The sequence below is a fragment of the Phalacrocorax carbo genome, chromosome 30 (genome assembly GCF_963921805.1).
Source record: "Phalacrocorax carbo chromosome 30, bPhaCar2.1, whole genome shotgun sequence".
Classification (NCBI taxonomy): domain Eukaryota; kingdom Metazoa; phylum Chordata; class Aves; order Suliformes; family Phalacrocoracidae; genus Phalacrocorax; species Phalacrocorax carbo.
Window position 1 is genome coordinate 329,742 of NC_087542.1, and position 26,155 is coordinate 355,896.

The 26,155-nt window shown below is 66.0% G+C and overlaps 2 protein-coding genes across 2 annotated transcripts in view; one reads left to right on the forward strand and one right to left on the reverse strand.

Annotated features, from left to right (window-relative positions):
- YIPF2 (Yip1 domain family member 2) overlaps positions 1-26,155 on the forward strand; it is a 46,882-nt gene that overhangs the window by 15,923 nt on the left and 4,804 nt on the right. The gene's annotated exons all lie outside the window — the stretch shown is intronic.
- On the reverse strand, positions 3-25,312 carry SMARCA4 (SWI/SNF related, matrix associated, actin dependent regulator of chromatin, subfamily a, member 4; the record flags this gene model as incomplete). Its single annotated transcript, XM_064437117.1, has 30 exons — positions 25,131-25,312; positions 21,778-21,844; positions 17,916-18,207; positions 17,045-17,177; positions 16,224-16,622; positions 15,411-15,509; positions 14,720-14,978; positions 13,063-13,189; positions 12,775-12,948; positions 12,337-12,510; positions 12,060-12,227; positions 11,895-11,945; positions 10,728-10,858; positions 10,278-10,335; positions 9,761-9,879; positions 9,337-9,487; positions 8,801-8,964; positions 8,612-8,678; positions 8,167-8,277; positions 6,975-7,217; positions 6,281-6,394; positions 5,951-6,058; positions 5,247-5,333; positions 4,681-4,727; positions 4,324-4,490; positions 2,786-2,949; positions 1,732-1,959; positions 1,412-1,510; positions 1,069-1,146; positions 3-98 (listed from the first exon to the last, which is right to left on the reverse strand). Coding segments are annotated over exons 3-30 (4,038 nt in total), but the record flags the coding sequence as incomplete, so codon positions are not given.

The following is a 26,155-nucleotide window of genomic DNA, read 5'->3' on the forward strand; positions in this document are numbered from 1 at the left end:
TCCTTGATGATCCAAGAGGGCAGCTCGTCCTCCTCCATCAGGCGCGGTTTGCGCTTGGGGTTCCGCGCCTCCTCGCGCCTGCGGTCCAGGTCCATGCGCTGCAAGAAGAGGGCTGCGCTGTGGGGGGCTGCCGGAGAAGCCGCGGCGGACGCCGGGGTCGCCGACGCCTCGGGGCGTCCTCGGAAAGGGAGCGGGGTGCCGCGGGAACGGCCGGCACGGGGGGCGGGGGGTGGTGGTGGGGGGGGGCTGCGGCGACACCGGGGACGGCGCCCCTCCGGCCGCGCCAGGAGCCGCGGCGGGTTGCGGCGGCCACCGGCTGCTCGCGGCTCGGTGGAGGCTGTGCGAAACCAACCCCCGCCGGCCGCAAAACCGGGCGGGGGAAGCGGCACGGTCGCCGCGGCGGACGGTTAAGCCGGCTGCTCCGCCGGGGCCGGGGCGGGGGGGCTCGGCGGCGGCTACCGAGGCCGCCCGAGGGCTGCGTGCCGGCGCGCCGGGCACGGAGGTTAAGCGCGCGCCGGCAGAGCCGAGGGGGCCGCGCTCTCGGGGAGAGGCGAGCTCTGGGCGAGGGGCGCCCGGCTCCGCGCAGCCGCCCCCCCTCCTCGCGGCGGCTTAACCGAACCGGTGCCGCCAGCGAGACCTCGAGTCCTCGCGCCGGCTCAGAGCCGGGGGAGGCTCTCCTTTACGAGGAGCCTTCGCTATTTTAGACGCTCCTTGTCCCACCTCTCCGAGAGTTTTCTCGGGACGGAGCGTTTTTTGGGCGGGGAAACGGCTTTTTGCTCAGGGACGGGGGGTCCCGGCGCCGGGGCACGCGCCTGCCGCCTCCACCTCCGCCGTCCCGCGGCGGGAGGCCTGGCCCCTTTCTCCTGCGGCTCCCCCCGAGCTCGTCCCTTACCGGAGCTGGGAGCGTCCTGACTTTTGAGCCCCTGCTCTAGTGTTTTGTTTTACCTGTGGGACGAGTCACGGCTTCGTTAAGCACTCTCAGCTGATTTCTGTTAGAGAGACCGTTTTAGCTGCTACTCGGAAGAACAGCGGGCACCACTCCTCCTCCGCAGCCTGTGCCATGCTCACCATGAAAAGGTCAAACTCCTCTTCGTGCCGCGCAATCATCTGGTTGACCGTTTCGTCGTCGGGGACTTCGTCTTCTTCCTGCAAGATTTTAAACCCCCGATTCAGTGGCGAGAGGAGGCGGCGCGGCAGGTCGTCCGCTCGGAGCACAGCACCGAACATCGTTACCATCCGACGCTTGTTCGGTTGCCCGTGAGAGATGTGTTTTTGGGTGGCCTCAGTCCAGTTTCTAGCGGACAGGTTATCCGCGGTGCAAAGATCACCGTCAGAGCTGGCACGTGCGTTGGCAGTCTCAGCAGCAAGGCCGAGGATTGAATGGGCGTGGAGACTGAACAACCCCTCTCACCTTTAGAGGTGGTTCCTCCAACTCAGCGTTCAGGCACAGGGTTGAGGCAGTGTGGGGGAAGCTTGCACTGCCACTGCCGCTGCCCGCGCTGTATCTGTTCTGTGGATAAATAGAGGACTTCAGTCTCCAGGGCTGTCAATCCGGCACCTTTCACCGACGCTAAAAATTCACTTCAAATAGAAACAAGTGTTCATGCTCCTTTTTCCTTCTAGCCCCCACGCCCTTGGCCTCGAGGACGCACAGAGCAGTGGAGCAAAGCCAGCCACACGTTCGCCATTCGCGCTCTGGAGTAGGAGGAAGCTGCCTGCGCTGCCCCTTACCTCGTCCTGCTCCTCGTGCTCCAGGATCGCCTGGAGGAAGGCTCTGCGCTCGTGGCTCGAGGACTTCTGGTCAAACATGCCGGCTTGGATAACCTTCTGATCAACATTCAGCTTGTATTTGGCGGCGGCGAGGATCTTCTCCTCCACGCTGTTGACGGTGCAGAGCCGGAGAACGCGCACTTCGTTCTGCTGCCCGATGCGGTGCGCTCGGTCTTGCGCCTGCAGGTCCTGCCGGGGAAGGGCGCATCGTTTGCCGGGTGACTTAGGGCCGGCTCCCGCCGAGGGAAAACGCGCTCTAATCCTCTACAAGGCCTCGCGGGAGGCGCCCGGGGCGGTCCCCGGGGACCGCGGCACGCTCGCCGCGGGGGGTGCGCTTCACGCAAGCCATCGGGACTCGGTGGCCGCTCGCTCCGGAGGCCGGGCGCGCGTGGGGAAAGGAAGGAAAAAAAAAAAAAGAACAACCGCCGCCACGCGGGCAATCGCGGCCAGAATTTGGGGAGGGGTCTCCGCCTCCGGCGGGCCGTCCGGCACCGCGAGCGCGCCCGCGGCTCGGCGCCGGGCTCGGAGGACGGCAGGGTTTCGGCGCCTCGTGCCGGGAGGAAGGAAGGGCTCCGCGACCCCGGCTGCCGGCAGAGGTAATCCTTTAAGGGGTTACTGCCAGCGCAGCGATTCGCTTCGCGGCGGCCGCGCCAGGCGCTCGGCTTCTCCTCCAGCCCCGCTCGCGGCCGGGGGGGGCCGGCGCCCGCCTCTCGTCCCGGGGGCGCGGGCGGGCAGACGGACACGGGGCAGCGCTTGGGCGCGGGGTCTTCGTCGTCGGGCCGGGCCGCCAGCGCGTCTCGGAGAGGTGCGAGTGCTCGAGGGCGAGCGCGGCGCTCTTCTGGGCGCGGGAGAGGCGGCGCGGACGGAGCCCGTCTTCTCCATCCGTTTCGCTCGCTTTTGGGGGGGGTTTGGTGGGGCGTGGTGTTTTATGTTGGTTGTTTTGGTTTTTTTTGCTTTTGTTTTTATTTGTTTTGGTTCGGTTGGCGGTTTTTGGTTCGGTTGGTTTGGTTTTTACCTGGTGAGGGTTCCAGTCGCTGTCAAAGATAATCACAGTATCGGCAGACTGGAGGTTCAGACCCAGCCCGCCGGCCCGAGTGCTCAGCAAGAAAATGAAGTACTCGGAGCCTGGCTCGTTGAAAGTCTTTAACAACATGCCCCGGTCTTCCGCTTTAGTGGTTCCTAAAAACAGAGAGGGGGGGTTACTCCTGCCCCGGGGGCGGCGGGAGGCGGCGGGGCGAGGGGCCAGGGGCTCGGCGCCGTGCGTGGGGGGCCGCCCGCCGTCCGGAGGCGGCGGCGGGAGCTCAGGAGAGCCGCTGCGGGCAGCGATGCCGCGGGGCGCCGCCGGGGAAGGGTGGGGGGGTTCGGGTAGGGGGCTCGGGTGGGGCGCCCTGTGAAAGGGCACCGTGGAGGCCGGCGGGCGGCTGCTTTCGGTAGAAAGACTTGAGAAAAGGGGCTAAAAGGGAGAAGAACGGCCAACGCGGGCGGGTGCTGCCGGCCGTACTCGGCGCCCGGGCCGGCCGTGAGCGGATCAGAAGATCTCCCGGAGCTCGGGACGGCGGTACCGGGAACGCGGCCGCTTTCAAGGCGGCGTCGCGTACGTTTTGAGGCCGGGGTCGTTACAGGGGGCTGCGGCGGCAGCAGGAGACCAGGCTCAGCGATACCTGAGGGTCTCTCCCAGCCCGTCCTCCCCCAAAACCATCCTCCTTCCGCTCTCTTTAGAGAAATGCGGTTCCAAAATACCACACCCACCCCCGAGGGCTCCGCACAAGCCCCGGCAGAGCCAGGGATGCTCCGGGCGCAAGGGGAGCTCGTCCCGCTCCGCAGGGGAGCGTCGGCGACGAGGAAGGGGCGCGCGGGGCGAGCTGGGAGCCGCGAAGCGGCGCGACCGGCTCCGAGGGACCGGCGGCAACGGGACAGGGCCTCGGTTTCAAGCGCCGCTTCGGTCTCGTCCCGCCTTGGCGGGAGCTTCAGGCCCCTCTCGCGAGGTCGGCTCGTTGAAGCGCCGGCGCCGCGCTCTGCCCCACGGCGCGGCGGGCGCCTTTGGTGTTTGTTCCAACCGAAAGCGGGGAATTGACCTTCCTTTTCCACTAAGCTGGATTCGTGCCTAAACCGAGCTGCGCGCCTCGACTTAAACCTGGATCCCCGCTAATTCATTTGTATTTACGTTACTATTAATAACGTCCGGGGCCGCCCGGCCCTTCGCAACGTCCTTCGGGGCTCCAGAACTAAAGCGCAGATCGGCTGAGTTTAAGGCAGCGGCAGCTCGAAGCGACGCAGCGGCCGGCGGTAACGTTATCGAGGCCGAGGCTGCGCTTGCCGTCGCTCACCCGGCGAGGTTTAAGGCTCGAGCCCGCGGCCTGCCAGCGGGCTTCACGGCTCCGCGGCGCGCTCGTTTGCGTCAGGCGGCCTCCCCTTGCGAGGGAGGCCGGGTCGGTGAACCCGCAGCTTACCTCGCCGCTCGGCCCCAGGCGAGGGGGCTTTATCCGCCCCACGAGCCGCCGAGCAAGGGAGGGGGCGGCTGCCGCCCCCCCTGCGCGCGTCAGAGGCACTCACCGTCCAGCCTGAGGTATTTGAATCCGCGATAAGCAAAATAATCTTCCATGATGGTCATGAGGGAGGTCATCTGGCAGAAGAGCAGCACCTTGTGGTTGGTGGCTCGCAGTTTGGGCAGGATTCTGTCCAGGAGCTCGAATTTGCCTGAGGCACGGTACAAATCCAGCCTGGGGGTGGGGGGGAAGAGGGAAATGAGGATTCGATGCTGGAAGCGCAGCGTCTCGCGGGCGCCAGGGCTGCCGGTGCTCGCGCCGCCGCGGGCGGGTCGTCTGCCACGCGCCGATAAACCCCTTCTCCTTGCAGGGCCACAAACACCCCCCCCACCCCCCCACTGTAACCCTAAAACGCCCCACTTACCCTTGCACGATGCCACCCGTGAAGCCCAAGTGCTCCGAAAAGGATTCCTGCAATAAAAGAAACGGCGTCAGGAACCGCCCGCGCGCGCGGATGAACCCAGCGGAGTCCTGGAAGCGCCCTAGAAGAGAAGGGGCCCGGGGACGGCGGCGGAGCTCCCGCTCCCGGAGCGCCTCGGGAAGCAGGCTCAGGAACGGTTTTCAACGATTCATTAAACGGAAAGTTCGTTCAATTAGAAGAATTCTTAAAATGAAACGATTTTAGAAAGGCCTGCCGGGTGTCAGGCACCAACGCCCAAGGTCAGCGCGAAGGGATACACCCGGGCTCGCGCTTCCTAGGCGACGTCGCCTCCTCGAGCTCGCTCGGACAGGGCTCAGGGGGGTTTGGGCAGCGCTTCGAGGGGAAGCCGGCGCCGCGCCGACGCTCGGCTGGCCGAGCAGCCAGGCTCTGGGAGCTCGGGCCGCGCCGCAGCCTCGAGAGCCGCCCGGTTTGCTCCGTTTATTGGCGGGGCGGGAGGGTTTTCCACGTGCCCGGACCCCCGCGACCGCCGCCCGCGAGCCCCACCCTACCTCGATGTGCTGGAACATGTAGGGGTGGTTGCAGATCTTCCGCAGCTGCATGATCGTGTTCATTAAGGTTTTCGTACCGCCTTTACCCTGCGCAAAGGAGATGGGGAATGAGGAAGGCGGCGGTCGGCGACCGGGGCCGCTGTCGGGCGCCCCCGAGGAGCCAGAGGCACGTGCCGAGGCACCGGGAGGGCCCGGGTGGGCAGAGCTCGAGCTTAGGAGACGTTAAGAGTCACCCTGGGGAGTCTAAGGAGGAGAGGCTGCGGCAGAGCCAGCCGCTTCGGGGGAGCGGAGCTGAAGAACAGGGAGTTTTTTTCGCCCCCGGCTTTTATTTCGGCCCCAAAGTGGCTTTTTTTTTATAAAACTTTTATTTTTTTCCTAAGTAACCGGCCGTTTGACCTTCCGGCCGCTTTGAGGAGCGAGGCGGTGGCCTCCGCGGGCAGCCGCAGCATCGCCCCCACCACGGTCCACCACGCGGGGGGCTTCGCGCCGGGCCGAGCGCGGCCCGCGACGCCGAGGCAGCCCGAACCCCCTGCCCCCGGCAGGGCCTCGGCCCGCCGCTCCCACCCACCCCTCCGGAACCTCTCCTTTTGCTTAGAGGAGGGGTCTGTGGGGTCTATCTGTCGAGGCAGCAGCCGGGGACGGACCACCACCCCCACCCCCGGAGGCAGAGCGATCCACCGAAGCGGGGGCTTTGGCGGCCAGACCTTTTTGTCCTTCTCGGAGCCGTCGGTGAGCAGCACGCCCTTGGCCTGCATGTGCCTGTAGAGGACCCTCTGCAGCGCAGACATGTCGCACTTGATCACGTACTCCACCTGCAAGGCCCGAGGAGAGGTGAACCCCCGAGGCGACGCGAGTCGGCGCCTCCAAAACCACCCCCCACCCCGAGACGCCGCGTCCTTCTGAAGCGCGGCACAAGCTCGTCCCCCTTCTACACCCCCCGCGGAGACCCAGCCGCCCCTTCGGGGGGCCCGGGAAAGCTCCGTGCGCCCGCACCGAGGCGGGGGAAGAGCGGGACGGCCGCCCCCGGCCCTCACCTTCTCAGGCAGCTGCGCTTCGACTTCTTTCTTGAGCCTCCGCAGCAGGAAGGGGCGCAGCACCTTGTGCAAACGCCGAATGATCAGGATGGTTTCCTCTTCGTTCAGGTCCACCTGCGCCGCCGGGAAAGGGAAGCGTTACGCGAGGACGCCCGGGGGGGGGGTTCCCCTCCCTCGGCCGCGAGATTCCCAGCGTCGGGGCACGGCCCGGCGACGCCCCGCGACGCCGAAAGCCTCTTCGATGCCGTATCGTGACCTGAGGTTTCTCCGCTGGTGTCGTCTTTTTTAAGTTCAGGCTGACGTACCTCCCCCCACCGCCCGACAACCCGCTCTGCCAAACCTCCGCTGCCGCCACGCAACGGGAGTCGCTTCAAGCAGCTCCGAGAGCCGCGAACGGCACCGGCGGCGGCTTTGCCGGTGCAGGACCTCGCTAGCGCGCGCCCAGCCGGCTTCCCCCAGCGACGGCGCCCGGAGAACCGCTCACCTCCCCGTCCCCTCCAGCAGCCCAGCTCCCGCTCCCGCCTCGCCCAGCCTCCCGCCAAAACCCAGCCCAAAGAGTCGACGTTTTAGAGGCCGGCGCTCGGCACCGGGCGGGAACCGGGAGGTTTTTGCGAGCGTTTACGGACTCCGGTTACCAAAGCGCGCGCCGGCAGCGCTGCCCCCCCGCCCCGCGACGCCCGGCTTCCCGCCCTACCTTCTCCCCCGTCATGGCAAAAGGCGCGTTAAACCACTGCTCGAACGTGCTACAGCTCTTGAAGATGGTCGGCAGGAGGAAATTGAGCAGGGCCCACAGCTCGGGGAGCTTGTTCTGCAGCGGGGTCCCCGTCAGCAGCAAGCGCCGCGGCGCCACGTAGTGCGTGTTGAGGACCTGGGTGAGCTTGCAGTGGTGGTTCTTCATCCTGTGGCCCTCGTCCACGATCATGTACTTCCAGCGGATCTGCGGGAAGCGGAAGGGCGGCGTGGGCGAGGGGCGGCGGCTCTACGACGGGAGGGGCCCCACCCACAGCCCCGGGGCCTCCGGGGGCGCCCAGGAGAGACCCGAGCCGGCCGGGATCGTGGAATCGCCCCCCTCGAACGGCCCCGAGGGTCCTGCTCGGGAACGGCTCCCATCGGGAGCGCTGGGGGCCTCCGCCTCAGAGACAGGCACGGAGGAGGGGGGAGGAACGCGAATGCCAAAGAGCTGACGGAGACCGACGCCAGCTTTGGGGGATTTCAGTATTTCTTGACGTTTTTGGCCGTTAACACATCCAACTCTCCGCCGTGCAACGGGAGAAGAGAGGCCGTTCCCTCGGAAGCCTGGCCGAGGTAAGATGCGGCAGCTTCAAGCCAGGCAGACCCCGCCCCCCCCCGCCAAGGTAAGCGGTGCCGCAGGACTAATTCTGAGCGAGATTAAACCCGTTAAACCCGGGTTTTTGGCCCGGCATGTCGCCTGCGTGCTTTCGAAACAGCACAGCTTCCCCAGCCCAGGGGAAGCCTCAACCTTTGGTCTTCACCCTGCGGCTAAATACAGGGAAACCCCTCCGCTGCCTGGGGCAGAAGGGCAACGACCACCTTGCGGGGGGGTCCTAGTAAATCTTCTCCGCTCCTACGAATCGCTTTATTAAAAGGGGAGAAGAGAACCTTTGCCGCAGCACAGGACACGCAGCCACGCGCAAGGCGGCCGCCACGGCGGTGCCGGCTGCTGAGGGCGAGCAGCAGCTCCGCGCCTCCTGCCACGGCGCGACGAGAGACGCCGGAGGTAAATGCGTCGCCCAAGAGGCCGGGTTTTTGGGGAGGGGGCCCGTCTCGGTGACGTCTGCGCCCCGCCCGGAGCGCGGCGACGACGGGGCGACCCTCCCGCCGCGGCCCAAGTAACGCCGGGAGCTGCCGCGGCCGGCAGGACTCACCTTGGCCAGGATGTGCTTATCTTTGATGATGTATTCGTAAGTGGTGAGCAAGACGTTGAATTTCCCGCTGCGGAGCTGAGGTACGAACGCCCGTCTTGCTGCCGGAGAGCCCTGCGGAGGGAATTGCAAGCGGGAACGTTAAACCAGAAGGCGAGCGGCGGCGGGAGCCGCTCCCACCCGCGCGGAGCCGATCCGGTTACAGAAAGGCCATGAGAACGTTTGCGCCGACGGTGGCGGCTGGATTCCTTCTGCCGTTAAGGAATGGGGAAAAAAAAAAGGTGGATTTAATCAATTTAGCACCGGGAAGCGTCCCGGCTCCCCTGGGGTAACGGAAGCCTTGTTAGACTGGAAGGAGGGAAAGGCAAACTGGCGTCCAGGGAAGCGCCACGGAGCGAGCGGCCGGAGGAGCCCGGTAGGCGCGTGGCAAAACCACGCCGGTACTTGCCTTGTAGGAGACCTTCACGACGGAAGGAGCCCATTTGTCAAACTCATACGCCCAATTCGACAGAGTTCTGGGAGGGGGAAAAAAAAAAAACAGAAAGAAAGGGTCAAACTAGCCCTTGGGCGACGGGGAGTTCCGACGCCCGGCCGAGCGCTCCCGGCGCGGGGCGACGAACCGCGGCCGCGCACTTACGAGAGAGGTACGATGATGAGGAAGGGCCCGTTGATCCGCTTGTGCTCCATGAGGTATGTGATTAAAGCGATGGTCTGGATGGTTTTGCCCAGCCCCATCTCGTCCGCCAGGATGCCGTTCAGGTTGTTGTTGTACAACGACACCAGCCACTCCAAACCCTTGATCTGCGGGTGGGGAAAGGAGGGATCAAGAACCGCCCGGCCGCCGGCGGAGCCGCCGCCAGCCGCGCCAACGACCTGCACCGGGCGCATCACGCAGACGCGCTCCCCGCGGGCCGCTAAAGGTTAATTATTATATTATCACGTTAATTATTTAAGGCCAGCCGCTGGCGTTAAGGTACCCCTCCCCTCACAGGGCCGCCGGCGCGCTTCGTTGCGGACACGGGGCCATCCCGGCTCGTCACCCCGCGCCACGCGGGACACGCCGGCTCTGCCCTTGCCTCCCCGTTCCCTGCCACCGGCACGGCCCAAATTCCGGCGCCTCGCCCCAAAACAACCCCCGTCCCCGCCGCCCCCCGGCAGCGCCGCCTCCCTCACCTGGTACTGCTTGAGGACGCCGTTGACCATCAGCGTGGACTGCTTGTCCACCCTCTCGGTGACGGCGTGGGCCACGGCGTAGTACGACTGCAGGCCCCTGGCCAGAGCTTGAGACACGCCGTACTCGTCATCGACATCTTGCTTCGCGTTCCTGGGGGGCGGGAGGGGAAGCAAACGGAGATAAGGAAGATGACGCCGATGGCGGCAGAGGTCAGGACCCTCCCGGGCAGCCCCGACCGTCGCAGGGCGATTTGTTTTCCCGGGAAGCGCCAAATTAGGCCTCGTTTTGGGAGGAGCGCGAGCGGAGCAAACGCCGCCCGCCGGATTCGCGCCTCCGACGCGGCGCCCGAGGTTCGCGGAGGCGGCTCCGAGCCCGAAGGCGCCGCGAGCGCGGGTTAAGAGGCGGGGGGACGACGACACTCACTCGATAATGTGCCTGGCGTCCACTTCCGAGACGTCGTCGCTGTCTGGATCGGGGATCTTTTTCTTCTCCTCCACAGGCAGGGCGGGCTGAGCAGGTTGCGGCTGCTCCTCTTCCTCCTCCTGCCGGGAGACACGGGGCAGGGCCCGCCTGAGCACGAAGCCGCCGCTTCTCCTCCGCACGACGGACGCGGCGGGAGCGCGCGGCCGGCGGCTGCCCCTGCGCTGACCACGACCGAGGCTACGGGAAGCGCGGCCTTCGCTTCCCCAGCGCCCAGCGAGAGACGGGGGAAGGGGCCGGGAAGGAAAGCGGGCACCCCCTCGCTTCGTTTACGTGGGTTTTTGGTTTTTAGTTTCTTGTAAATACGCTTATTTGCGCTGAGTGACGCGGATCTGTGCTGGAAAGAGGGATTCTCGAGGGGGGCTGCGGGCGGTACCTACGGCCGTTTCCTACCCTCTCAAACCAACTGATATAAACCTCAAAACTATTTAGGGTCTGAACGCGTACGGGTGTTCCTTACCTCCTCCTCCTCTTCTGACCCACTTTCTTCACTGTCAGATCTCGGAGCTACTTCATACCTAATTAAACACAAACATTAATGATTAATGGCGAGCCCGCTACCAGCAGCGCCGCACGGGGGCGGCGCCATTCTAGAGACCCTCGCCTCAAAACCCGGGTTTTGTTAGCCGCAGCAGCGTTGGGGTCTTTTGTTAAATAAAATGCTTATTTCTTTTCTTCCCCCCCCTCGCAGTTCACGCCTTCACGTGCGCTCTCAGGGGAGCGTGGGAGCCCCGTGGCCGGGACCACCCCCCACCCCCCGTGAGCCCTTTTCCCACATCATTTCAGCGGCAGCGCAGGGGGAGGCCGATGAAACCCCTCGTTCCCGAGCTTCCCTCCCCGCCGGCCAGCGACCCCCGCGCCGCCGCCGGCGTCCCTCGGGCTCCGGAGGGGAGCTGCCGCCGGGACGTACCCGGGGTTCATCTCCAGCCAGGCCTCCAGCTGCCCCGCCTTGGGCGCGTCGGTGCCGGTCAGGATCTTGCCGCTCTCCACGTGGATCACTTTGACGGGGAGGTCGCTCATTTGGCTCGTCTCGTCCAGCGGCTGAGGGAGCAAAGTCAGGCGGCGGGTCAGCGTTTTGGGGTGGGGTTTTTTTTTTTTGGTTTTTTTGACTCGAAACAGAGCTCGCGTTTTACATGCACGTCCCCCGACCCCCACCCCGCTTCCACCAAACCCGCCCCAGGACCACCGTGAGGAACGGAGCGGCGACTGGTCGAAATACCGCGTCGCCAGAGGACGGGCAAAGCTCGAAAGACGGCGGGGTTTAATGTTTTGCATCAAAAAAGGTCCCTCTTTGCGGTCGTCGGGGGTGGAAAAGGTCCCTCTTTGCGGCCGTCGGGGGGGGTGGGAAGGTCCCACTCCGAGCCCGTCCTGCCGCAACCCTCTTTTAGAAGGTCTCGATTTGTGAGAAGTGAGGGGATCGTCCCGCTCTGCTCCGCGCTGGCGCGGCCCCGCCTCGAGCGCTGGGTGCAGGACATCAAGGGTATAAAGTGACTGGAGAGTGGCCAGAGGAGGGACACGGGGTTGGGAAGGGTTTAGAGGGGAAACCGTACGAGGGGCGGCTGGAGTCCCTGGGTTTGTTCAGCCTAGAGCACAGGAGGCCGAGGGCAGCCTCATGGCGCTCTGCAGCCCCCTCCCGAGGGCAGGAGGAGGGGCAGGGCTGGTCTCTGCTCTCTGGTGACCAACGCCAGGCCCCGAGGGAACGGCAGGGAGATGTGCCAGGGGAGGGTTAGGCTGGGTTTAGGAGAAGGTCCTTCCCCCAGAGGGTGGTGGAGCCCTGGCACAGGCTCCCCAGGGAGGCATCACGGCACCAGCCCAGCGATATTCAAGGAGCACTTGGACACGGCCCTCAGAGACACGGTGTGAATTTGGGGTGTGCTGTGCAGGGATGGGGGCTGGGCTCGATGGTCCCTGCGGGTCCCTTTGCGCCCAGGACATCCGCAGGTTGCATTTAGCCGCCCGCTGCGTTAGACCTCGTCACCGGGCTCGCGGCGGGGGCGGCCGTAACGGGCCTGGCCAGCGCGCGGCTGGCGTTCCCTACCCGACTCGGCACGGCGCGGGCCGAGACCGCCGGGCTCACCTCGCCGTCCGGTCCGATGGCCGGAGCCTGCCCTTCCGCGTTCTCTGCCTTCTGAAAGAGGAGGATGACGGTGGTTAGCGACCCGGCGACGAAGGAGGCGACGAAGGCGGCGCCTCCGCAGCGACGTCGTTCCAGCCCCGCCGCGAAGCTTCGCTCTCAACTCACCTTCTTCTTCTTCTTCTTCTTCTTCTCCTTGGCCACCTGCGCGGCCTTGTGCTGCCGCACCAGCTCCGTCAGGTTGGCCACGTACTCGTCCGTCTGCTGCAGCAGGTAGGCCAAGCGCTTGTCCTTCTTCTGATCGATGAGCTTGCGGTACCCCTCCTCATCCTCGGCCTAGGCAGAGGCGGAGCGTCAGCGCCCCGCCGAGCGAGACGAGCCCTCCGCGCGCCCCCCGAGGCGTGACGGCTCGCCGCGGACGGCTTCCCCCGCCGCCGCCGCTTACCATCAGGCGGCGCATCCTCTCCTTCTCGATCCGCTCGTTCTCCTTCTTCTGCTCGCGCTCCGTGTTGGCGTGGTACGTAGCCACCGCCTTGGTCAGCTTTTGAATCTTGCCTGTGACGGAGCGATGGTATTCCTTGAAGTCTTTAGCGTGCTGGAGGATGCTGTTGAGGTATTCCTGCGGGGGGGAGGGCAACGGGCGGCGTCAGGACTCGGGCGCTCAGGGCTTCTGCTGAGACACCCAACGCCGCAAGCCACGCGAGGCCGACGGCGCTTGTTATTTAGTGAAACGGAGTATTTCGGTTGGAAGGGACCTACGCCGACCACCCGCTCCAAAGGGGGTCTCTTTCTAACCCCCTAAAAAAAGGGGAATTCCCTAGAACGCTTCGGGCCGGCCGACCCCCACCGGCGGCGGCCCCGCGAGCGGCGCTTCGCGGCTCACCTGGTGCTTCTGCCGGCGCTTCCGCTCCTGCTCGATCTTCTGCTGCTTCTCCAGCTTCTCGGTGATGCGGGCCTCGCGCAGGGACTGCCGCTTGCTGCGCTTGTACGCCTTGGCGTTCAGGGCCGTCTCCAAGGCCGTGTCTCGCCTCATGCACACCACGACCTCCTGACGCAGCTTTTGGGGAGATTCAGGTTAAGGGAAAGGGCATTAATCCCGCGGGCGAGGCTGCGGAGCGTTAGGGGAGCGTGGCGAGTGAAGACCCCGGGCTCCCGCTGCGGGAGAGCTTACCTGTCGCTGAAAGTTAAGCAGCCTTAATGCTTTCAGTTCAATGGTAGCTTTGGTTCTCAGGTCACCAGCCAGGGAGCCAGGAAGGTTTTCCAGCTCTTGGATGCGGTGAGCAATGCGAGCCTGCAGCCTGGGGCGGGGAGGAAGGAGACGGGACTTTAGGGCAGGCCAGGACCGACCCAACGAATCTGCTTTCCCTCCTCTCCCGGCGAGAAGCCATCGGGTCGAGCTCCCGTTTCGGAGGCCCAACCTCCAGTGAGACGGAGGCTCCCGGCACCCAGCGTTTCAGCTCCGCTTTGATGGGCCGCCCAGCAGGGCTCCCCCGCAGCGGCGAGAACCCCCGCGAGGGTTTCGGGAGGTGCCGGCGAGCGCCGCACGCCCCCAGCACGTGAATAAGCGGTACAAACGGGCCGGGGAGGCGCGAGGGGATGCTGCGGCGGTGCAGCCCCCCGCGGCCACGCTGGGACCCCAGCACAAGCCCCGTTGGGCTGTTAGCTTGGTCAGAAGGAGCTGGGGGCCGGGCAACCTCTGCCCCCCGGGCCGTCTCCTGCCTGAATGGCACATCAGAACACCCCGAGATCTCAGGATAAGCCCCCTCTTGCTGTTATCTCGGCAATCTCAGCCCCCCCGGGCCGTCTCCTGCCTGACTCGGTACCAGAATTGTGGCCAAAATGTACAATATTGACCAAAATCAACCATCTCGATCCTACAAATAGCGACCCAAGAGGGAGACCCTTGGAGCTCTCCGGGACCGCAGCGGGCTGCGGGACACTGTGTCTCCCCCACGGATGGGACACCCCGCAGGGGTGGGGACCCCCCGAGGATCCCAGGGGCGCCCTCGCAGGGGAGGGAGCCCCTTGCAGGGGGGGAGAGCCCCCGAGGATCCCAGGGGCGCCCCTTGCGGGGCAGGGAGCCCCTTGCAGGGGGGGAGAGCCCCCGAGGATCCCAGGGGCGCCCCTCGCGGCGGGGGGAGCCCCCGAGGATCCCAGGCCTGACGCCGCGAGGTTCGCCGGCCGCGTGCCGACAAACGCCAGCATGTAAAAGCGCGTAATTTGTGAAACCCACTGAAAGGGAAATTTTATTCACGGGTTAACCTTGGTGCGTGCGCGTGCAGTGTGATGAAACCTCTACATTATCCTTATTCTTATAAGCCGCTGACCAAGTCTGAGGCTAAGATCGGGCCTAGGCACACCTAGGCTTCTCTCTGCAACAAGTTCAGGCAGCGAGGGGGGTCTATTCTGAACCTGGTGACTCAACGGGAGGGGCCTCCGTATCCCCGGCATCCACAACCCCTCTGAATCGTTCTGACTCGAGCGTTCCTCCGTTCTCCTCGGTAAGAAAGGAGAATTCTGTGTAAGGAAGACCCTCGCCAGTCTCGAGTCTAAGTCGCTGCCGACTGTAAAAGATTCTGTCCAGCCGCTGTTCCACATCGGCCGACGCCGTCGAGCGCCCCGCGACCGAACCCCGCGGCCTGCCTCCAAAGCATTACACCACCTTCGGCTGCCAGCTCGAGCTGCGCGCCCCATCTATCTGCGACAGTCCTGGTGCCTTCGGCCGCACCCGCGACCCCGCACCCGCGACCCCGCACCCGCGACCCACGCCCGGGCGCGGGGGGAGCCGCCGCGGAGCCGGCGACCCGAGGCGCGGCGCGAGCCCCCACCTGTACTCCCTCTCCTGCAGGATCTCCACCGGGTCGAGCCCTCGGGGTTTCTGGATGGGCGTGATGCGGTTCTGCTTCTGGTGGAGCTGCACCATGGGGGCCGGCTGGGCCGGCTGCCCCGGGGACTGCGTCTGGGGCGGCATGACGGGCGAGGCGGCGGGGGGCACGGCCGGCGGGGCCGGCGAGGGCCGGCCGGTGGGCTGGGGAGGAATCAGCTTCTGAGGTGTGCTAGTGGGGGCTGCGGCATTTGCCATTGGTCCTGCGGAGGAAAAAAAACAAACCAGAGCGCCATCAAGAAAGCGGCAAAGGGAAAAAAAATAAACCACCTCTCTTGTGAGGGGAAGCGGCTCCGCGCACGCGACGCCCCGCCGCGGCACGGCTCGCCGGCTCCCCTCCCCTCTGCCACACCGTAAATCGAGCGGCGAATAAACCCGAGGGCCTCCCCCCACCCAAGGCGAGGCTGTTAAACTTTGAACGGCCGCCTCGCAAAGCCCGCACGGCGCCTGGAAAAGCTCAGGCGGAAGAAGGCGCCGATAAAGCCGGCTCTTCAGAGAGCTCGGTCACCATTTTGCAGGATTTTAACCCGGAATCCCCGAGCCCGCGGCGGCAGGGCTCTCCCCCCTCCCGCCCCGCCACCCCTGACGGTTCTGCTTCACGGTTTAAGGCAGGTTTTGGTGCCAACGAGCCTCACCTTCCGGCCAGGGCTTGGGGGGGCCGCCGGGGGGTTGCCCAGGCATTCCTGGGGGAACTCCTGAGGGTCCGGGAGGGGGCATGTTAGGCCCTCCTATACCTGCAGAAGGGCCAAATAAAAGGCAGAAAAAGCAAAAACCACGTTAAGGTGTTGATCTTTGCCTGCGGTGACCAGGAGCGAAGCTTAGCCTCCCGCTTCGGAGGGGCCGGCGGTTTTGCGAGCGCGTAACCCCCCGCCCCAAGCAGAGCCCACGCTGGGGGGACAAACCAGCCCCCCACGCCCCAGACTGCCTGCAGGGCTCTCTGCCTCACCGCTTCAACAGCGGTCGGTGCGGTGAGTCCGAGTCGTGGGTTCATGGAACCATGAAGGTTGGAAAAGACCTCTTGGGTCATCAAATCCAGCCCCAAACCAAGCCCCAACCACAAGCCCGGGGGCTGGTGGCCTCCTTGGCCACCCGGGCACTGCTGGCTCATGCCCAGCCGGCTGTCAGCCAGCCCCCTCAGGGCCTTCTCCGCCGGGCACTTCCCAGCCCCTCTGCCCCGGGCCTGGGGCGCTGCCTGGGGTTGGGGTGACCCAAGGGCAGGACCCAGCACTGGGCCTTGTTAAACCTCACACAATTAACCCCGGCCCATCGCTCCAGCCTGCCCGGATCAAACCCCAAGCCCCGGAAAGCCCACGGGCACGAATCGGGCGGGCTACGAGACGCGCGGGTGGGAGAAACCCAAACTGGGCGACAGCGGCGCGGGTGAAATCGGGGTAAAACCTCCTCCTGCCAGCGAAGCCCGGCGCGAGGGGAGGAGGGGCGGCGCTCACCGTGAGGTCTGTTGTAGTTTGGAGGTGTCGGTCCCGGTCCAGGCCCTTGCACTGGTCCTTGCACTGGTCCTGTCCCGGACACGGAGGGCGGAGGTAGTGTCGGCATTTGCTGCTGCATTCCGGGCATGGGGCGCTTGCCCTGCACCGCCATCTGAAGGTGGTCGGGCAGCGGCTGCCCCCTGGCCAGCATCTTGTAGGCCATGATCTGCGCTCTCAGCTGGTGCAGCTGGTTCTGGTTAAAAGGGGTCGGGCCCCGGTTCTGCTGCCCCAGCGCCTGGGGGTCGGTGCCGTCCAAGGGGACTCCCCCGGGCCCCGAGGACATCTGAGGGCCGGAGGAGGGACCGTTAGCCGGGACGGGGCTCGAGGCGTGCTCGGAGCCGCCGAGCGGAGAAGGGTAACCTGGCGGGAGGGAGAGAGCTGGTTAGGTGGGAGCGAAGCCCTCGCGGCGACGGGGGTGGGAACGCAGCCAAAAAAGGGGAGGAAAAAAAAAAAACCCTGCAGAATCCTCTCCTCCCCCTCGGAGCCCGCGCCTGCTTTGGACACGGCAGCGGTGCTAAATCCTTCCCCAAAAATCAACGATTTAAAGCGAGCAAAGCTCTTGGGCGCGGGGGGCCGGGGCGGGAGGAGGGACGGACGCTCCTTCCCCCGGTTTGACCTTCCCCCGCGGCCCGTCGCCGCTTTGCACGACTACCCCGGCGGCCTCCCCGCAGACGCGTAAATAGAAGAGGGAAGCGAAGAGCCGCAGGCGCCTCAGGGGCTCCGGACCGACCCACGGCCCCGTCCCCATGAAAATAAGCTTTATTTCTCTCACAGAAACCAACCTTGAGAGTGTTGATCCATCGGGCTCGGAGGGGGACCCATTCCCGCGTGCCCGCCCGGCCGCATTCCCATCCCTTTCATCTGGCCGTAGCGAGGGTCGTCGGTTATTCCCTTCTCGTGCATGGAGTCCATGGGCTGCCGGGGGGAGAAAAAGCAACGTGCCAAAACCCACTCCAAAGACGCGGCTACGCCGCTCCCGGCGAGCGCAGGCGGCCGCGCCGAGGCCAGGCGCGCTCCGGGCACGAAGGATTCGCCGCTCCCGGCGCTCCCAACCGCCTCCGCAAAATGAAACCCCGTTTGGTGGCAAAAGCCTGTTTGTCGTGGGGAACCACCCGCGTGAAATGGCGCGGAAGGGAGTCAGGGCCTTAAAAGCGCCTTGAAACCGCTTAAATGTTTTGCCTGCGGGGTTTTTTCCCCAGGTCTGTCGGCTGAAGGTGGTCGAAAAAAAAACTACAGATTGAGAAAGACTGAGGGAAAAAGCGGGTTTGGATGAGAAAATAGAGCAAAAAACGCGAAGGCTTTGATGGAAATGGAAAGGGAGAAGGGAGGCTTGTCCTCCCCGAGCTCCGAACTCCCCACGAGCGGAACCTTTGCAGACGTTTCCCTCTCCCTCCTGGTTTCGGAATGAGACCCCCCCCACTTGTGATCGGGCATCGGGCTGAAGGGACGGCTGCGGCACCCCGACGGTCGCGGCAAGCAAAACCCACGCGCTCCGCTCCGAAACAAACCGTTTTCTCCTCAGACTTCCCGCCTCGAGAGAAAGGCCGCGCGCCAGCACCCAAAAAGCCGTAAGTTAACGGGAAAACTAAGCTCCCCGCCCCGTTCTTCCCCCTCGCACCCCCGTGGCACGCGCTTTTTCGCCCCCCGCCTCACCTTGTGCATCTGATGCATGTTGTCCTGAGCGTAGCCCCCCGGCCCCTGGGGCGGCAGCGGGTGTCCTGCCGAGGGCGGCCCGGGGCTGGGGCCCATCATGCTGTGTGCGGAGCCGGGAGAGGGTCCCGGGCTGGGTCCCAGCATGGCCCCCGGCGAGGGGCCCGGCCCCGGAGAGGGCCCCGGGCGAGGGGTTCCTCCCATGGGAGGATCCGGAGTCGACATGGTCACAGCGGGCGCCGGGAGGGGGGTCCTGTCGCCAGAGAGCTCGTCTCAGCCGGAGCTGCCGCGGCTCCTGGAAGAGCCCCCGAAACGGGCGCAGAAAAGGGAAATTAGGGTTAGGCAGGGGCGGTTGCCCGCGCGCGCGACGCGGAGCCCTCGCTAACGAGCCGAGGGCACGTTGGCGGCCCCGGCCGCGCGGGCTTCGCGACGCCGGAGGCGACGGGAACGAGGAACCCGAACGCGGCGGCGGCGCCGCGCGAGCGCTGATTGCTGCGGGGACTCGCGCAGGCAGCGCGCCCTCGTCCGGTCCGCGTGGGAAACCCAGGGTTTTTTCCAGCTGAAGCGGTTTTACACCGGTTCCGGGAGCGGTTTTTAGGTGCAGACGTTGAAATCGACGTGAAGACGCCTCTACGCTTGCTTCAGCCTCCGGCAAATGTAACGCTGCAAGTGCGGGTTCAGCCAAAACATCCTGGAAGTGGGCAGGGGAGCACCGAAAACCAGCGCCCGAGCGAGACTCAGTCGGGTTAAAAGGACAAATTGTGCGGAAAAGCTTCGCTCTTACGCAAGAAACCAGAATTTCTGGTTCATTCAGAGGCAGCACAGAGGAGTTATTAACAAAAAAAATCGGACGCTCGTCCCGATGCGGGGCTTGGAAACGTATTTGCAGCTACGGCCGAGGGCCGGGGACGCAGAGAGCCCGAATCCATCCTCCGGCCCCAAAGCGGGATCGATTCCACCCAAAGCGCCGCTCCCACGGCGGGAAATCTCGCTTCTGCCATCGCCAGCGTAATCCGAGCGTGGAAAGAACGGAAGGGAACTTCTCTGCGTGGCGAGCGCCGCCAGGGTTGATTTATTTCCCCTTGAAAACGAAGCCTGACGAGACGCGACGGGGGAGTTTTCGCCCCGAGGGATTCGCTCGGGGGGCAGAGCTCGCTCTCACCGACCGGCGTCACCGTTGCGGGCTGGGAGCCGCTCCGGGCAGCGAAGGCGAAGGCCGGCCGCGAGCCGAGGCGATCCCGGCCGCGCCGAGGGGATGTCTGGCCGGGGCCCGTCCCGTTCGACGGGGGCAGGGCTTCACGTACCAGTTTGCTGCTGGTATTGAACTGGGAGGCGCTGTCGGCTCTCGGAGGGCCGAGGCCGCGCAGGGGGAGCCGGACAGGTCAGGGCGTTGGGCGATCCGCAACGGCACGGAGACCAAGGAGAGCAAACGCCGGGCAGGGGCACGGCCCCGCAGGCCCCGTCCAGCCCAAACCCACCGACCGCAACGAGGGTCTGAGGTCCCAGCAATCATTTTGGCTCCGAAATACGGCGAAGAGCGGAAGCGTGGGGGTGCTTTGTTCAGACGGTCGATGAACGCGACGCCCGGGTAGCGCAGGAGAGCGGCTCCCACGGCGCTGCCCCGCGCCGAGCCCGCCGGGACGGCAACCTGCGGCCTCGCCCCGCTTTCACCCCGCCGCAGCTCCCGCGGGATGTAAAACCCCCAGGTCGCCGCCGGAGCCAGATCAAGGCTCGCGTGCCCGTGAGGCAGGTGGACAGAAGTTAAACTCCAGGTAAAACACAGAGGCGGCGTTATCGCGCCCAAAACCGGTGTTCTTCGGAGCGGCGAGGCCGGGGAGAAGCCCGCACGCCTGCCACCAGCGCCGGCACGGGCCGCGCCGGGGCAAAGGCCTGCAGCCACCTGGGAAGGCGAATCCATGCCGGGGTTTCACGCACCGCAGCCGCGGGAGCCGAGAGGAAGCGTCGCCGGCGGATCGGGATGCCGCGTCTCTCCGGCGCGTGCGTCGGGGAAACGGAGGCGCCCTCCGTCCCGGAGGCCGATCTGCAGAAATCCTGGGCTCAGGGGGGAAAGAAATTCGTGAGGTTTGCGCTTGACGTCTACGGACGGAGGATGACAGAAGGCCAAAACGCTCCTTTTATAAGGCCAGGCCACACTACAGCCTCTCCAGGATCCACCTCGAGCGTCTCCTCCCTTTTTACACCCCCGCTGGAGGCCCCACGGCACAAATTCAGGACATTTCTCAAGAATTGAAGCATTTTAAGAGGTGAGCGGCGACACGTTCTGGCCGCGCGGGGTATCCAGACCAACCGAAGGCCCGCGAGCGCGGGGCAGGCGATCCCTCGCCGAGCCTCCCTTCCCAGCCTCCGCCAGCCGGGGCCGGGCGGCGTTTCGTCCCGATTCGCTCTGGCAATTTGTGGTCGCGGGTGTTTATTTTTCCCTTCCCTCCCGCGCTGTTGGTAAACACGAGGGGAGCCAAGCGCTTGCCACAAACACGGCGTCGAAGGGATCCGTCGTGCCTCAGACCGCAGGAGCTCTCGGCTTCTCGGTGTCCCGCCCATCCCGGAGCCGGGGGGACTCAGGCGCCGCCGTTTCCACACGAAAAGGTGCAAAGTGGCCGTTAAAAAGCAGAACACGCCTAAAAGCTTCCTTTTCCCCTCGTCCTAAATCCGTCCGGCTCCGCAGCGGCGCCAAACCCACAGATTTAATAACCTCGAGGAGCCGTGGGCTGCAGAAGCGTAGGCGGCCTCCGAAGCTCACGTTCGTTTCCTGCTGGAAAACCCGGGCTTGAGCGAAACGGCGGCGATTCCCAGGACACGGCGCAGCCATCGGGGCGGGGAAACCTCCCAAAAACGCCGAGGCGGGCCATCCCGCGCCGGCGAGGGAGGCAGGAAACGTCCTCGGAGGCGAACGGAAGCGCCCTTCGCCGGTTCGAACGTCTTTTGGGCGCTGGGGAGGAGGCGCGGGCTCGCCCCCGCTCGGGGGACGCCTCTTCCTCGGGCCGCGCCGCTCTTCGCGAGGCCGCGCCTCGCGCCCTCGAGCAGAAACGCCGCGGCTCTTCGCGCTTCGGGGCTCCCCGGTCGAACAGAAAAGAAGGCTCAATACTCGCGTCGCGCCGCCCGGCCGCCGGCCTCGGAAGGGGAAGCGCGCCGGGCCCCCGAGGGGCGGCGGTGCCGGGGCTGGCGGCGCCGGCGGCGAAAGGGAACAGAAACGCGCCCGGCCTCGCTCGCGTGTCGGCGGTTCCGAGCGCGGCGCTCCGTCGGCGCGGCTGTGCCGGCGCCGGGTACCGCGACGGTTCGGCTCGCCCGGCTGCGCAGTTTCCCGGCGGAGGGGAGCCGGGCCGAGGGGCCAGCCCGCCGCCGAGGCGGGGGTTTATCCCCAGTTTATCCCCAATTTACCCTTCCAGCCTTCGGGAATCCTTCTCTTTCCGCCCTGAGAGGAAAACAACGGCTGCAGGAGCCAACTCGCTCTCCGCTCGCCACGGCTAACGAGGAAGCGAGGACTAACGAGGAGTTTTTGAGGGGAACAGAGGGACCTCCCGACCTGCAGCTCGGCCCCGTTCGAGCGGAGCCGCACCCCTGGCGCTGGCTTTTCTGGGAGAACAACCAAAAGCAGCAGCGCGCTTTGAGGAACCATATGGAAATGGAATTGTGAGGTACTTATTTGTTAAAAAACGCGGTCTGCCCTTCTCCGGCGCCGCTGCAGACCCCGGCCTGGGCCAGCGCCCACGTTACCCCTCCGCTGTGGCAGGTTTAGCCTTATTTCTAAGTTAAAAAAAACCCAAAAACCCCTCCAACCCCCTCAAGTCACCCGCGGGGGCGTCTCGGACCAGCCCGAGGCGAGGAAACCCGGGCTGCGGGCACGTACCTACGGCATGGAGGTCTGCGACGGCGCAGCGGCGAGGGGGGGTCTCGGACCAGCTCTTACCGCAGCGCTGCGGGGAGGGAGAAAGGGCAGTTAGTCGGGACCCGGCGTTACCCGGCGCGCGGAGAAGGGCCCTCCGCTCCCTCCCGCCCCGTCCCCGCCGCAGCCCCTCGCCAGCCCCTTCACGGCGGGAGGGTAAAGGCGCAGCAAGCGATTTGATGGGTTTGGGGGAAATTTGCTTACTTACGGGTAACCTAACGCCCACAAGAGGGTGCGGGAGAGGGGAACGCCGCACCGCTCCCCCCCCCGCCTCGTCTGCGGCTCTGAGACCGCAAACCCACAGAGGGAGAGGCCGTCTGTCCGTCCGTCCCGCCAGCGGCTGCTGCCGGCACGTGCCGGCGAGGCCACCGGCACATAGAGGCCGCTGCGGTGATCGCCGCCCCCTCCCCACGACGGGGCCTGGACCTCCCCGGGGTGGGGGACTGGGGGGGGTGGGTTTTTTGGGGCAGTGACGTCCGTCGCCACCGCGCCGTGAACGCGCGGCGATCAATTAAAGAATTAAAATTAATAACCCGCGCGCTCGCTACGGCAACGGAGGGTTCACGCGCTCCTGCGCAAAATTACACCTTGCTCCTTGCCACGAGCGTAATTTCATTTTTTTTTGAAAGAAACCCTTGCTCGTAGGCCGGGGGTCGTCGCTGCGCCCTTGATTGCAGGAGGAAAACAAGCCTTTCTTAATTAATTCGAGTAATTAGTCAGGGGTGGCTCCCAGTTTGCCTATTTATGAGGCTTTTCAGCACGTTTGCGTAAGGTACCGAGCCAGGAGAGGCGGCTGCGCGGAAAAACAAGCCAGTTCTCCAAAAACCCGGCGTGTTTTATTCGCGAGCCCAGCGCCGGTCACTTAAAGTCACCCCCCAGAGCTCGGGGCAGGCTCAGCCCCGACTTGTCTCGTCTCGGGAGAAAAGGTTATGGGGTTTTTAAGCTTTTCTAAACTTTTAGTGCCAAAACAAGCCCAGAAGCTCAACCCGTGCAGGGAGCGAACGAAACCCGCCGCCTGATGCCGCTCGTTTCTTCCTTCGCTCGCAGCAGCTCATGAATTTTAAGCAGCAGCTGCACAAATCCCTTAATTACCACCCGCCCCCCGCCTCCTCCAGACTCGGATCTTCGAAGGAGGAAAATAGAAATTATTCTAACAGGGGAAATTAGCAGCAGAGCCCCCGAGCTCGCCCGTCCGTCCGTCCGTCTGTCTTCCCTCCCATCCCAACGGCGGGCGGGGCGCAGAGCGGGAGCGGCTCCGGACAGCGCCCATCGATCGGGGGTGGGGGGGGGGAAGGGAAAAAAAACCAGGGGAAACCCCCCCCTCGGAGCCTGTACGAGGCCTCCACCACCCCCGCGCCTCGCCGGGAAAGCCAAAAATCACGCTCTGCTGGCGCAGGAAAACGCCGCGTTTCCCCTCAAAAGATCCGAGCGCTGCAGGGAAAGAATTCAGGATTATTTTTCCCTGAAATCAGGGGCTTATTCATAAAAACACCAAGGGTTCGGTGGCCCTCGGCAGCCCAGCCCAGGGATCTCCCCGCGGGGTGATGCTCGCGCCCGGCTTTAACGCCTCGGGAACGCGCAGCGGTGGGAAAAAAGGACAGATCGGGGAATGCGTCCCCAAAATCCCCCCCGGTGCTGGCCGGGACGCCCAGGAGCAGCCCCGAGGGACCCCCAATAGCCCCAAGGGACCCCCCGACAGCCCAGATGGCGACGCTGCCTCAAAACAAAAGACGGCGGCGCTGAGGGCTGCGCCGCCAACAAAGGGGCGGCGGATTCGCCCCTCGAAATGGAGGATGACGGCCAAGACCCCCCCCCAAATCCAAGGGAGGGGGGATGCGGGCACGCGCTGCTCGGGCTTTGTGCGGCACCGGGGGGTTTCTGCGGGGCTTTTCGCTAATGAGTGTCGTGATAAAAACCACCCCTCCCCCCCCCCGTGACATCCCTCCCCCCCCAGGATGGGGTCCCTCGCTGCCCCCCATCCCCACTGACGCCGGATCCCCCCCATCGCCCTGCCCCAAGGGCAGCCTTTGTGCGGGGAAGGTGATGGGTTCCCTGGGGGATGAAGGCCGGGGCAGCTCCCGGAGGGGCCCGGGCGATGGGAGAGTGACCCTCCCCACCCCACGTCACCCCCAAAAAAGAAGGGGGGAATCAGTTGATTTTAGGGGTGGGGAGAGGGGAAGGGAGAAGAGGGTAGGATGGGAGCGAGGGGATGGAGGGAGGATGATCCCAGCGTCCTGGAAATGAGGCGAGGAAGAGGATGGGGAGACCCAGAGAGCACCCCAAAAGCAGCTGGGGGGTGGCGGGAGTGGGGGGGTGTCCTGGGTTGGGAGGAGGACGAGCACCCCGGGATGGGGGGGTGTAACGGTGTCCTCCAGAAGAACAAAGCCCCTCGGGGAGGATGAGGAGGATGGCGCTGGGGGGGATGAAGCCACAAAGGGGGGGCTGCTGCCCCACTGAGAAGGAGGAGGAGGGTGTAAAAAATGGGGTAACAACGACCCCGCGCGAGCAGCGGGGCTGGGGGGGCACCCCAGGACACCCCCCCGCTCAGGGACACCCGGCGGGGGGGCTGAATGGCAGGATTTGGGGGGGAGGGACCCCCCTTTTGATGGGGGGAGCAGAATAAGGCGGGGGGGGCACTGCGGTGCCCCGAACCCCCGCAGCAAAGGCGGGGGCAGGGGACAAAAGGGGGGGCTGGGAGACAGAGCCCAGCCTCGCCGGCCCCATATGGGGGGAGGAAGGCTGGAAGAGGGGGTGCTGATGGGGGGAGCCTGGGGGGGGGCACTGAGGGATTGCTGCCGGGGGAGGATGAGGAGGATGGATGATGAAGGGGGTGGAAAGGGGGGGCTGGGGGAGGGCCAGAAAGGGCGACTGAAGGGGAAGGGGGGGCTGATAAAGGGGGTAAAAAGGGGGGGTAAAAAGGGGGGGTGAAGGGGAGGATGAATATGGGGGGCTAAAAAAGGGGGGGGAGGGCGTGGGGGGGTGATGAGGGGGTGAGAAGCGGGGGGATGGGGGAAGGGAGGTGAAGGGGGGGTGCGTATTGGGGGGGGCTGGGAAAGGGGGGAAGATGGGGGCGGGGGGGGGATGCTGCGGGTGGCCGAAATGGGGGGGGGGGGGAAGGTCGGGCTGGCGATGATGATGATGGTGGCGGGGGGTGGGGGGGGGGAGGCGTGGAGCCCCCCGGCCCCGAACAATGGGCAGCGCGGCCGGCGGCGGCAGCGCTCCGCCGATCTCCCGTGACCCTCCCGAGCCGCCGTACCGCCCCCCACCCCCACCCCCGCCCCCGCCGGTCCCGGCCCGCCGCCCCCGCCCGCCCTTACCGCGCTGGCGGCCGGAGGAGCGGCTCGCAGGGCCCATCCCCGCCGGGCGGCCCCGTCACGCCGGGCTCGGGGGGGGCGGGTGAGGGGGGGGGAAGGGAACAAAGGAGCCGCCGCCGGAGCCGCCGCCGCCGCCTGAGGGAGCGACGGAGCCGCGCGCGCTCCCGCCACAGGCCCCAGCGCGCGTGCGCGGCGCCTCCCGCGCACCCCGCCCCAGCGCGCGCCCGGCCCCCCCCTCCCCCACCCCACCCCGACAAATAGCAGGGCGCCCTACCGGCAGCGCGGCCAATGAGGGCAGCGGAAGGGGGGCGCGCGCTCCCCCCCCGCCCCATCCCCTCCGCAGCAGCCAATGCGAGCGTGGCGAGCCCGCTCCCCTCCCGGCCACTGGCGGAGGGGGGGAGGGGGGGAGGGGTGAGCGCGCTTTGGCCAATAGGGGGAGGCGTGGGGTGGGGGGGTAGAAGGCCCGCCCCACCCGCTCGCGCGCAGCAGCCAATGGGAGGCGCCCGCAGGTTCTTCCCCCCACCTCCCCCCCCAAGCCCGTCCGTCTCCCGCCCTTCAGCCAATCGGCGCGGCGCGAACGGCCTGGCGCGGGCTCCGTCCCCGCCGCGGCCAATGGGGAGGCGGGAAAGGGGAACCGGGGGAGGAGCGGGGGGGGAAGCGCGTGCCTCGCGCCGGCCGCTCGCGGGCGCGGGGAGGGGGAGGTGGGGGCGTTGTGAGGCAGCGCGCGCGCGCCAGCGCCTCTCCCTTCGCGCATGCGCAGTGACGGCGGCACTGCGGCGGAGGGGCGTGGCCTGCGGGGGGCGGGGCTTGTGGGGCTGGCGCGGGGCCGTGATGGGGGGGCGCGGGGGGGGCTCGGGGGGCTGTGACCATCCAGCCAATATTTTGCAGAAAATTGGCAAAAACGGGGCGGGGGGGGGAATAAACCGTGAGCTTTGGCGAGTGCCGGGGGTGGAATTGGGGGGGAATTGGGGCTTTTGGCAAAACCCCACAATTCGGGGGCCGAGAGTCACCCCAGCAATTAACTCCCC